General features: G+C 36.5%; 1 protein-coding gene across 6 annotated transcripts in view; it reads right to left on the reverse strand.

Annotated features, from left to right (window-relative positions):
• Nucleotides 1–13,617, reverse strand: part of THSD7A (thrombospondin type 1 domain containing 7A) — a 202,261-nt gene that overhangs the window by 26,734 nt on the left and 161,910 nt on the right. For all 6 annotated transcript variants that reach the window (XM_017729336.1, XM_017729338.1, XM_017729337.1 and 3 more), the window contains 3 exons: nucleotides 4,972–5,150; nucleotides 1,131–1,136; nucleotides 285–418 (listed from right to left, as the gene is read on the reverse strand). In XM_017729336.1, coding sequence (XP_017584825.1) covers nucleotides 285–418; nucleotides 1,131–1,136; nucleotides 4,972–5,150 — 319 coding nt within the window. The remainder of the gene's footprint in view (nucleotides 1–284; nucleotides 419–1,130; nucleotides 1,137–4,971; nucleotides 5,151–13,617) is intronic.

The raw sequence follows: 13,617 nt of genomic DNA on the forward strand, positions 1-13,617 counted from the left end.
AACTTTAAATCCAGAACTACTGAAATTTCAAAAATTTTATATTCTTAGTATTAATCCTTAATTTAAACAGATGCCTTTTAATTACCAATGGATTAAATTAGGAATCAAGGTCTATGTCTATACCCAGTAGACAGAGTTGTATTGCACTCTCTGAATCTATTCTATCAGCCAGGGTCCAGGTCTGAACTCAACATCAGGCATAACATAGAATTATGCCAAATTAAGTACAGACAAAACTGAAAGTGAAGGTTCTTTAAAGTGAAGGAGGAGAAATATTGTTTTACCTGACTTTCCTTGTTTGAACACCTTCTCCACAATTCTCTTTTAAGTCCACATTGGTCACCTTGCAGACACTCCAGGGCTCAGTAACCCATATGTACTGGCTGCAGTCACTGTGGCAGGGAACCACCTCATACACCTGGAATACACATTTAGTGTCAGTTTTGGTGCACACAAGTAAGATAAACATGCAAAAGTGATCATACAAAAAAGGAGTTAATGCTCTTTTTGGTAACAATAACAAATAAGAACTTGCTGATTTAGACACCATAGTAATAAAACAGATTAAATACTTGATAGAAAACTATTGAAATAGCAAAAAGACAGAAGCTATCAAATGATGGATTCTCTGGTTTTCTCTGCCACTAAGCCCATGCTGTGCCATTTCCACTAAAAACATCAACACAACAAACATAAAGCCTGTAACTAGGCTAGCTCATGAGTATAACTTTTTAAAAAATGTTGTTAAAACTCTTCTAGCACTTTACCTCTATCCCTCACATCTCTTCTCCATGATTCCATCCCACTATTATTATACTATTATCCCAGTTATTAGTTGTGTAGTTTTTGTATTTCTAAGGAGAGGCGACCTCAAGAGAAATTATACCAGTATATATTGATTCACTTTATTTATTAATTGTGTATGCTTAAAATCCCTCTAATAAATTTGGGTATCAGCATTAGTATTATGTTTAGATTTGAATAAAAATTTTTAAATGGCATCTCATATAGCAATTTCTACAGTGTTCCATGTATTGACTCAAACAGACATTACAAAAAAAGAGACAGACAACATAGACACAATCAGGAAGAACATGTCAAGCTTATATCTCCATTTTAGAAACTCTTACCTGTGCCTGAAGAAAGTATTTTCATGAACCCAAAGAAAAAAAAAACAAAGAGAAAAAGTTAGAATTATGAGAGGGAAGCATAGGTATTTAAATGGCATCAATTTAGCTTTTATTATAGACAATATTCTGTTCCTCTGCAAAGCAAAAGGCATCAATTTTTTTCTCTTGGATCTCCTTTGCTGTCACAAGGTAATTTGTGAAAATTTGCCCTTGGAAGAAAACAACTTTGATAAATCACAACTGGTGGGAAGAAACTGTGTATTACCTAGCCTCTTTCCATGTTAGATAGTAGAACTGTTTTCTTTTTTTGCCTGTAATGAGCATCACACCTTCACACAGTAGGGAATCCAGTTTCCCTTAGATATGAGAAAATCCTCAGTGTTTTTGGAGGACACTGGTCTTCTCTATTAATTGAAATTCTTCTGACAGCATTAAGTGGAATAAATTCAAAGGAATAAATGGAACTGGCAGTTCTCATCCTTCCAAAGTTCCTAAGTCCTTCATGGAATTCTTAATTATGCAAAAATTGCCTTGAAATTATACCAGCTAATTTGACATATCATTCTAGGTATCAAGTCAGCACAACTAAAACTGCTGGACAATCTAAGACTTGCCTTAAACAAGTCCTTGATTTCTTTTCAGCAACACTGCTTGCGTATAAAAAGAGGGCTGATGTTTTGATAATTAACCTACAACAAAATACCACCAATCCCAGAAAATATAATCCCTTGAATGCTAAATGTGTAGGGTCTGATATCCTATCACTATGCAGCTCATCAGCCCATGCACAAGACCACCAGCATAGTCAGCATACTTGGGCCTTCTGTGAACTACATAAACAATAAAAGACATAAAAGTGGGTGGTGAAAATGAATATTAAGGAAGGTACTGGACTCGGCTGAAAATTTGCTCTTTAGAATTTATCTCCAGAATTTCCAAAATGAGAATAGGGAAGCCTTAATTCAGGGAAATGTCTATATGTCTGACCCTGGTTAGCATAAGAAGAAATACATAAACCCCACACACTCAACAGCTTTTGCGGTAACATAAAATTTGGATATCTTGACAGAAAGCTGGAGGAGAACTCTATACTGCATTGCACATGTTAGAGGTGTTCTCCTGATCCTACTGGCACTTTTGTAGCTATGACTGCAGGCCACAGAATTTGGATGGTATAAGAGTTGCATACCTATCCTGCTCCTGGTAAGGGGAAAAATAATGCCTGGAATCAATGAAAAGACTGATGTCCTTAATTTCTCTAACAGTCTCAGATTAGTCTCTTAAATTGAAATCATCTGATGGCCATTGACATGATTTTATATCAAACCTGGCTCTAGTATTACTGCAATTATGATGTCTTTTAGCCTAATGAAGTCAGTACTGAGCAAGCTTTATTCAGTTGGAATGTGGTTTGGGAGCCACCCTGGCATGCCCAGCCCAGGAGGAAAGACACTGAGTGACACATCCAGCTTTCACTGCAGTCAGTCCTTCCTCAAATTACAGGCACACATGTCAGCCCTGAGAGACATTGAACGGCTTCTTAAAAAGGTCTTAAGCATTTTATTTCAGTGTTTCCCTAGCCTTACTTTTAGAAATTTTTCCCAAGGCTTAACCCAAATCTGCTGGCAGCAGTGTAAGCTCACTGCTTTTTATCCTATCCATGATGTCCATGAAAATGGATTATTTCCTCTTTCTTTGCAACAGCCCTTTATGTATGTACTAGCAGACTGCCAGCATTCCCCTCCCATCTCCTGTTCCCTGGGCTAGACATGTTGTAGTCTTTCCCCAGGGTCATAATTCCTAGATGGCATCTTACAGCATAGTCCCTTTGTAAATCATAGTCCACATAGTTGTGGGCACCAAAGATGCAATCTTACCACTATGGGCCACTTGTGTGCAAATAAACATGTTATATATATAAGTAATAAATATGTAACTAAAACACATATTTAATGATTGAAATGAATACTCTGAAAAGTCAGTACTTTTTCAGCTGAATGGTGGATCATATTTAGTTTAAGTAACTTATTCAGAATTGGAATGACTGTGTATTTCTTTGCATGTTTCTGAAATGACAGGGAATATATTCAAAAATGAAAAATACAGACTCTATATTCTTCAACATCCTTGTATTATCTGTGGAATGTCCTTCTCATGAAAATACTATATTTCCATTTTATTTATACAATAATTATACTTTGAATCGTCTACTATTATTTGGCAAGTATCATGTAACCACAAATCAAATGAGTCTAAGTACCGGCAGAGGGCAATAGTGTTGCATAAACGTGACGAACAGACCTCCAGCAAAATCACCTTTGATGCAGAAGAATACAAGCCTATTATGTACTACATGAATATTAAAGAAGGAAAAAGACTTTTGTATAGACTATAATTTGCTTCTATTGAAACACGTTCCTCCTAATTTAAAGCATATTTACATGCTGACCCAAATCCAGCAACCCGCATTCTAGTTTGTATTTCGTTAAAGTAGATCACAAACTTAGTTTATTAGCTGCAGTTTAACACTTATGATTTTCTAAATTAGAAATAATTACATCCCCTAAAGTAGAAAATTAGATCAACAAGCCATTTCATTTTGTTCTAGCAAAATGTCAATAGGATAATATTAAGTACATGCATTTTTATTCAAATGTAAATTGAGAGCACATTTTTAAAAAATCTTTGAATATTTACAGAAAAGACCATGTGGTTGTTTAATATGCCTCTGCAGACTACATTAAATTCAACAGTAATATGAATATAAATCAACTTTGAAGAGCATAAGTTAATTGACAAGGAATGTTTTTCCTTTCTAAAACTCTCCAAGGAAAGAAGCTTCAGGGGTTTAACTTTGGCTAGTGCTAAACTTGGTCCCAAAGACTAAATGCCTGTTGGTGGTCCAAGCATCCAAGCACTCCCAGGGTGCTCTTGGATCACATTTTATGGCTTAGTTTCACTTGAAGAGGATCCGGACTGTGTGGTCAGACTTCTCCTTACTGCAACATCAAGTACAGTTTGTGGGACAACTGGGAGATTGACTTCAGAAGTGCATTTGTGACTGGAAATGCACTGCCAGGGCAAGCATGCCCAAGAAGGTCAAGCTCCAGCTTGATGAGAACTCACTAAGGGACACTGGGATGATACTGTGTGACTGTTTGAGAGTTTTGTTTTCTGATCTAAGATATCAGGAAGTGACACAAAAAATCTTGCCAGTTTGAGCAACCAAAATGAGACATTTTACCCCCTGTCACAGAATCACAGAATTAGGTTAGAAGGGAACTAAAAGATCATCTAATTCTAAGCCCCCTACCATGGGCAGGGACCTTCCACTGGACCAGTTTGCTCAGAGCCCCATCCAACCTGGCCTTGAACATTTCCAGGGATGGGGTATTCACAACTTCTATGCACAACCCGTTCCAGTGCCTTACCAACCTCTGAGTGAAGAATTTCTTCCTAATATCTAATCCAAATCTACTCTCCATTTGAAGTCCTTCCCCCTTGTCCTGTCACTACACAGCCCTGTACAAAGTTTCTCTCCATCTTTCTTGGAGAATCTCTTCAGGTAAGAGATCTTCAGAAACACACTCTTCAAAATCTGCATGTAAACATGTTTTATTGTCTCCAATCCGCAGTTCAGAAAATAAGCAAAAGTCTTGCAGATGAGGAAGTAATGAAGGTAGATCCTTTGCTGTGGAACTCTAAACCAACACATACTCCTTCTATCTTTATCTGCCCCTTATGCTATACCATTTTTCTACATCAACAAAAAATACAGATAAAAGGGTTATCTGAGATATGGAAAAAGCTATATCAATAATGTTAATATAAATCAAATTACCTGATTGACGTGATCTAGCTTTGGACATGGTCTTCCACCATTGTAGGGTTTTTCACGGAGCCATTTAGACCGAACCTTTACCCCACTCCCACAGGATTTACTACAGCGAGACCAGTTGGACCACTCACTGAGCTTGCAGTCTGAGGGACATGGAATAATACAGGCTTCCTCAATATACCCTGTATGAACGGAAAAGGAAGTGAAATCTCTTCAGCATGTCAGTTTGCCATTTCTCCCCGAAGCCCTCATCTACTTCATTTAGATTCTCCAAAGTTTGACTTGACAGGACTGTGTGAATAGAGAGATTTCTTCATCATTAGGGCTAAATTAAATTCTGCAGAAAATTGACACATATAGCTGGAGACTGTTTTAGAACAGCAGCTGAGCATCCTCACTGCTCATCATCCCATCTGATTAGGATTCACACTCTCCAGATTTCAGCATTCAAACTTTCTGACAGCTATGGTGTAATTGACACTAACCATCTCTTGGCGGCATTGTTCTTACTCTGTATAAATGATATGTAATTTTTTTAAGGAAAAAAATGTTTAATTAAAGATACTCCACAACTGTATCAAGTAATTCAATTGTAGTTATACATCAAAAATCCAACTGAGAAGAAATGCATCTTGCTAGCCTGGAGCAAGGGAACTTAACACCTTGTGACCTTTCTAAGGCTAGAAAGAGAGAGTAGCCTGCCACGTTAATGATCTGCCGATTAACAACCATCTGCCCCCAGTAGCACACTGAATAATTACACTGAATGGAAAAGCAGATGTTTGGTTTGGATAAGTCATCGGTCCAGAGAGGTTGGAAGGGGGTATGACATGGTCTGCAGGGAGTAACATGAGGCCTCAATTCACTGAATAAGTGAAAATGTCTCTCTCAAAAGCAACATATGCCATAGCTATACAATATGTATAATTTATTCCAATATTTAAGGGAGAAGCTATAATACATCAAATAAAAAGCTGGCCTTTATTGCATTTTTACTACAACTATATCCTGAACTCTCTTATCCCCTTTCCTCTATCAGATCTGCAAAGTACCATTAGCAAATATTCACATTACAGATTAAAAACCTTGGTGCATTTAAAATTGTATTAAAATATTTAATTAAAATATTTAATGAAAACAGTTGGAAAATTGGCATGTACTTGGCTAAGATAATTCTCAAAAGATTGGCACAGTTTGCTAGGCTTCAAATGTTTCAATTGTTTGTCAGATATATTTACATTTTTAAATTCAAAAGGAGTCTTTTCATCAGAGCTGAACTGGTTTTAACCTATGCTTCTGAGTAAAGTTGTTCTGTCTCTTCTAAAAGCAACCAATAGCAACCAATCTCAAGGTTTGTAAATAATCAGACCACTTAGGTTTTAATTCTGTATACCTATTCCTAGTTAATTTGTTGTTTTAGATATAGTTAATTTGTTTTAATGGCTTATCTAGTTAATTTGTTTTAGATATAAAGAAAAGAAAGTTTTTTAAAGACCTACAGTAGCATTCAGAGTATTTTATGGTCATATTCAGGCGATGGTTTTATCATGTATGGTTTTACTCTGTTTAGAAGTACAGAGCACATTCTGGACTTGAGTGCCTTGAAACTACTGCTCACCAAATGTATCTTCCTTAAAATGCTTATTTTATATATGGAATGTTATTAGCTTGAATTACAAGCATATTTATTAAATATCTGTTGCCATTTGATCAACCAGTTCAGTGATATTATATAAAAGGGACACTGTGTTAGACAAAATACATTTTTGAAGATCGCATCCCTGCATATCAGAGGTGGTGACATAGATTGCCCTGCAGCAGTAGATGCAAAATTGACTACATCTCACTTTACCTGACATCTGTGAGTCCTAGAAATCTGATGCACCCTATATCAGAGCTCCATCCTACACTGAACTTTGATTGCATAAATACCAAAGTCTGTATCTTCACCAAAAATGAACTTTCAACTGGCCCTCTCAGGTGCTATACAAAACCATGGACTCATGCAATCAGGAAGCTACTGAGGGAAAATGGAAAAAAATACCCAAAGCAAGTTAAGAAAAATAACTCCCTTCAAACAATAAATGTTTACTGACATTTAATGTCTGATAGAACTAAGTGAAGATTTTATTGCTCTATGAAATTTCTTGTGATCCTGAAGTGCTGCTTTTACCTTCAACATAACTTCTAAATAATTTTTTTTTCTGGAGAAACCTTTCTACTATAGCACAGTTATGCATTTACCATTTGTTAAATTTCTGTCTCTGGTAATAAAGGTCTGAAAAACCCAAATTCAAGTTGTTTTAAATATACTGTACATCCTTAAGTAGGTAACTTTAATTGGTACAGGCTGCTTCAGGAAGACTTTGTTATCAGGAATTCCATAGACCTCTGAGTTTGTCTTAATAACTATGAAAGTGATCTTCCCAATCTTTGTCAAGATTTTCTCCAGGATACCATGGTATTTTGGGACTTTGATAATACTTCATAGCCTACCAAAAGGAGCCTGCATGGAACACACTAAACTAAAATAATTGACAAATTAGAAACTGTTTTTTCTTTTCCCCTTCAGTTCATCCAGACAAGGGCAAAAAGTTTAACAACATGTTTAGAATCTTGCAGATAGAAGTTGTATCAAATACATTACAATATATGCAATTTCCAGGTAACATTTTAATTACACTGAGCTGTATTCCAAGTGATTCCATAAAATATCAAATGAAACCATATCACTAGAGCAACCTTTATACTATCTACAAAATATTTACATTGAAGTCAGCCACCAAATCTGCCTTACCATAGAATGCAAAAAGGCCAGAATATTACCATATTACAGATATAGAGTCTCAGTAAGAGTTATAGAATGGAAAACTGCAACCTTGCTGGTATGTTAATGCATTTTGTAGAGGATGCAGTGGTCCAGATGACACTACCCACACACTGTATAATCAAAAGATACTGAACTGCAATCTTATTCTGGGTCCTTAATCCTGCAATCTTAATGAAATAGCTTCTGCTCAGCATACAGCTCTTTCCTACGCCATCTCCATGATATCCGGCCTATGATGGTCTCCTCTCCCTCTTTCCTATTTTCTCAGAAAAGCTTCAAGACTTAAACTCCACATATGAAAGTAAAATAGTTGAACAAGGAGAATGGGAAAGACATGTTTAGAAGAGAACAAGAATGGAGTCAATCAATGAAAGCATCAAAAAGGGGCTCTAACAAGGTAGGAAGGCTTGGTGATCCTGGAAGCATGGAACATTTTTGGAGAGCAGAGAGAAAAACACTTATTATTTTGTAAGATGCAAGACAAGCATTAAAGACTCCTAACCACTGGTATACTGAGAACACTGTTAAGGTGTCCACAAAGGAATGTCAGAGCTTCTCCAAACAGAAGGAAAAGAAAATAAGTAAGTGAAGGACAGGGAAGTGGCCACAGCACCAAGTCTGACAGAGTTCAAGAAGTGTTTGGACAATGCTCTCAGTCACATGGTGTGACTCTTGGGGTGTCCTGTGCAGGGCCAGGAGTTCGACTTCGGTGATCCTTGTGGGTCCCTTCTAACTCAGGACATTCTATGATTTTATGAAGTTATTTTTCGTGGCAAAGAGTCAGAATTTGAAACAACAGGAGATGCAAAACAAAAGAGAGACTAAGGAGGAATAGAGGAAAGGGTAAGAAAAGACATGGAGAGAGAAGAGGAAATAAATGGCTCAGAACATAAAGTCAAGAGAATTGTAAGGAGATACTGCATAGGGATAGAAAATAAAGAAAGACGAGACAAGAAATAAACATCCTGCCAAGAGTAATAGCTTGGTGAAGCACAAACAGAACAAAGTGCTCTCAAGAGCTTACTCTGGTATCCTCTGTCCAGACAGTGAAATGTAACGAAGAATGTTCTCGCAATTCAAAATAGAGGACAAAGGGAAGAAATACAAACACTGTGCCCTCTGATTTGAATTCCATATGTAATTAGTATGCAGAATGAAAATGACCTTGTTTTATCTGACATCAAAAAGTTTTTGGCATATTCATCCCTTGGCACATTTCTTCTCAGTGGCCTCAATATTTTGCCCAACAGACTATTTCGCATTTAGCTATGCTACTGGATTCCCTTAGAACTGAGGCAGAAGCAGACTTCAAATTGCTTACAGATATCACTTTTGTCAAGAAAGAAGAGTGAATTAAAAAAATAAATTACTTGTTGCAAATTACTTGTTCCACTCCACTTACTACCTATCAAATGATACTTTTCAGGAAAAGCTTCTCTGAACTTGTCATCACCTCAGATGCCTTTCTTTGTGTATGAAGTCAGCATATCTTTTAGGGTGATTATCTCCATAACTTCATAGCAATCCTCCCTCAAATCCAAGAAAGCAGATGTTCAGGAACTTTGAAAAGTTTATACTTTCTTTTTTTAAATTTTTTTTGGTTGTTTTTTTTTAAATTTCAGATGTTTGTATTTGTCAACCTTGTTCACACTGCAAAAATTTTAGCAAGTGAGAAGACAGCATGGTGTTGTACAGAAAAAATATGTTAAAAAAATACTGAAATGCAGAAACCAGAAATACTACATGCAAATGGGACTGGTGATGGAGATACATAGTTTCTGACATGAAAAGGATATGAATGAGCCATGTTTTAATTTTCAGCATTGTTTTCAGTTTGATGAAATCATCCTTGAAAAGGTACCACCTGTGTTGGACAAACCTTGTGTGTGTGTTAGTATAGAACCTTATTACAGAAACAAGCCTCTAGTGTGTGGGTAAGCATCTGTATGGTGGAATATCATCCAATTATATCACACAGACTGGTTGGTTGATATAATTGCACCAAAAGTCATACCAGAGCTCTGAGGTTTAAGGAACAAGCAAGAAATCACCAAGATAAAACACAACAGATGTAGAGAGAAGGAAAGAATGGGAGCAGTGAAATGTCTATGAAGAAGACCTGAGAAGGTGAGGGAGGGACAGTGAAAGAGAAGACTAACACTGTAAAGGCTGGAAATATGTTCTCTGGACATTAGCAGTTCACTTTTTGCCTGCTGTTTCTCATCCTGACTGAAGTCTTTCACTGAATGCTTCCTGTGTCTCTTCCTTCTTGTAACATCTGAGGGATGTTGGAGAGATGAGACCTTGGTGTACTGTGGTACAGGGTACAGGCCCTCCATGGTCCAGAGAGGTGTTGGAAAGAGTTGCCTATATCTAGGGGCCTATGTCTGGTCCCAGGGCAGTAGTTTCTCAATTATTTCAGCTCCTATAAGACTGTGAAATGGGCAGTTGTCTGTTATGAGTGAGAACACGGCTATTCTATCATTAAAGATTATTGAACCACAATTTAACAAATGGCTTTGAACCACTAGGAGTATGAACTGAACTCATTAGTAAAAGGGAAAAGTTTACTGTCCCATTGCTAATTGGCTATAAAATCTGGACTCCTAGAGCAAACTCATTAACAGATGTGATGGATAATTTATAAGGGAGGATTTTAATGGACTTCACGCTTTCTCTAATGACAAAACAGGATAAGCAGGTGGATATAAGACTTTTCCCCACAAACTGCATGTGCAATGTGTAGGAACAGACTGACTACTCCAGCTGAAGGGTGCAAACATAAACATCTTACAAAATGTTTACATGAACTTTTGTCCCTAGGACTGACAAAGTTATGCTCCTGCTTTCATGATTAAATGCCATGCTATGTTTCAAAGAAAAAAACCTGCAATGTCAAAATGGTTTATGTTCTTCTCATAGATTTTTTTTCCCCAGGAAATATAAAGTTCATGGATCTCATCTTCCAGGACAAAGAAATATACAAGTATTTGCATTTCATTTGTAACAGAATATATATATTTCTAGAGACTATTCATATTTCTGCTGAGCCATGAATAGATTGAACACCATAAGATTTTTTTTTTTTTCAGGATTACCCTTCACAGCCTCAAAATCTGAGAGCAATTGTTCATGCTTAACTATCTCCTGCATCAGTAATTCTTTCTCTGGTGAACTAACTACAGGTCTTTGAATTGATGGAGGACTGCTTTAAGACTGATATCCTGTTGACAAGGCAGATGTGGTGGCATCAGAATTCAGAGGCCTAAGGTAGGCTTTCTGGAGCAGATCAATAGGTAGCATATTCCTAGAGAACACACAACATAAATACACATATATTTTAAAAAATACGAGAAAATATATAAGCTATGAAGCAGCAAAGTATCTTAATAACAATTTGAGAACCTAGGCTTAGTACCACACTAGATTAGAACTTCCTATGGGAAATATATTTACTTTTGAATAAACATTCAACAGAAAGCTTTAATTAAATTTTAGCACCATTTTTTTTCTTGATAAATTTGCATTGCTTCAGGTTAGAATACTGAGAGTGAAATAAACAGATTTTTAAAATCCTGATAAAAGTGGATAAAGCAAGCTGTAACAGATCTTGGACTATACAGACTGTTATATCATGCAAAATTTTATTTTATTGCACATATAAGCAATTAAATACAAAATTCCTCGATTCACATTGATACTCTTAGCAGCTGTTGCAAAAGTATTCACTGATACGCAGATATTTCTCTCTAATCCTCCACATAAGCCTTGTAGCCACAGAGGGCTTTGTAGAGTCTGCACAAATCAATGCATCTCATTTAATTAATGCTAAAGGGGGAAATAATCTCACACTAATAAGGCAGCAGACAAACTATCCTGACTGCTTGACTGTGCCTAAGGTCTTAACAGTAAACGGACATGAATTAAGAAGGGTAATACGACCTATATAAAAATGCTGCATCTGTCTGCCATGCGGCTCTGCTTGCCTTCAGTAGGCGCACACAAATACAACCACCGCTCAGCTTATGTGGGTCATGATTCATAATTGATATATGATGGAGAAAAACTAAATACCGAAGAGTAAATAGCGTAGTTCATAAGCATGACAGTGGCTTGCTTTTAATTTTTTGTCAAGAAAATTCCAAGGTACAGTTTAAAGGTAAAATGAAGAGAATCTCAATTTTTTTCACAAATGCATGGAAACAGATTGTTGGCAGACTCATGTCATTATCCACAGAACTCTACAGTACACAAGTGATGATAGCGATAAAGCTATGAAAAACAACTGCTGCTTTTCTAATTGAAGAAAACCTTTCACACTTGACTAACAAACTAAGTACATGTTTTAATATTTCTCCAATAAAATTACCTATGTAGTATTGATGAAAAGCAGGAAGCAGAGAAAGGGCAATTTATGTGTCTTCCATTAAGGGAAACAGGTAAACAACAGCTCAGTTACCACTTTTAGCTGATGTCAGCACATCTGCTGACAACTGGAAGCTACTAGCTCTTGCCCACACTCTGCAGAACTGGAATGGCTGAAAAATACCAGTGGCAGAATATTTCAAATGGCTGCTGAATAGTGTAAACTCTTACCAATACATTTAACTCAAATTTGAAACAAAATATTTTGAAAATAAAAGTCAAAATCCTTGGCATATATATCACAGATGAAAAAAGAAAGGAAGGAAAAAACAAAGCACCTTGTCTCTCTGCAGATGAAACTTAGGTCTACCTTCAGCTGTTTGTTTGGGGCTTTTTTTGAAGCACATCTTAAGCTACAGAAAGCTAAAGACCCTCTGCAGAAGGACTTCTGCCCCCTGCTTCCCAGCATTCTCACCTAGCAGTAAAACCAGATTTAGTTAACTATATTTTGTCGTTACTTTTCTTTTACTGTCACTCCTGTCTTTTTGAAAAACTTGTTTGTACTTGGGGCTTTCTAACTGCACCCAAAATTTCAAAAATTAGCACAGGAATCCTCTGATGGCTATACTAATTTAGGGTGTTCCTTGTGTCACATCTGTCCTTATCTCCTTGGTGTCTGTGAAACAGTCTGTTAGTTAACTCTTCTCAAATATTTTGAACATGAGATGCATCAAGCAGGAAAAAGAGCCCTTGAAGTATTTATTCTTCTGCTCCTGTTTACCTTTCCTTTTCTGAATAAATCAACTGAATTGTGATGATAAGCACATAACATTTTGCAAAACAAATAGCTTATGAATTTTTGGGTACAGCAGAGGAGGTCTGTCTTCTCATTCTGTCCACTCAAAACAACAAGACTTGCAACACCAACCTCTTCATGGTTTCATAAATTTACATTGCAATATTTACTTATATCTTTCAAAAGTCTCACAATTTGAGTTTCTTGTGTCATTTGAATATATCACATAACATATCTCATGATGTTTTAATAACATCAGCGTGGGTGCAGTTTATCCCTCTTGTCAGATTTAAGGGTTGTTTGCGCAGTTGAAGAAGTTCAATTATCTCCATTTCCCACCTCAGGATTTCATAGTGTCAGAAGACAACAAAAGTTCAAGTAAAAGTTGGATACCAGACAGGAAATATCTTTCTTTAAATGTTGGTCTTGTTTTCTCTCCTAGTGCAAGCTAATTCACCAAATCATATCCTATAAAAACTGCAATTACATAATATTTTACTTGGAAAAGAAGTAACAGACCCACAGGAACTAAGAGTAAAACACATTTCTGAGTGAAACAGATAACATAGCAGAAAAACCTGATGACACTTTGGATCAGTTATAAAATTAGTGAAAATCCAGTGAAAAATCAGTTACAAAATGAGTGAAAAATCATAGC

This window comes from Corvus brachyrhynchos, unplaced genomic scaffold (genome assembly GCF_000691975.1).
Source record: "Corvus brachyrhynchos isolate BGI_N302 unplaced genomic scaffold, ASM69197v1 scaffold142, whole genome shotgun sequence".
Classification (NCBI taxonomy): Eukaryota; Metazoa; Chordata; class Aves; order Passeriformes; family Corvidae; genus Corvus; species Corvus brachyrhynchos.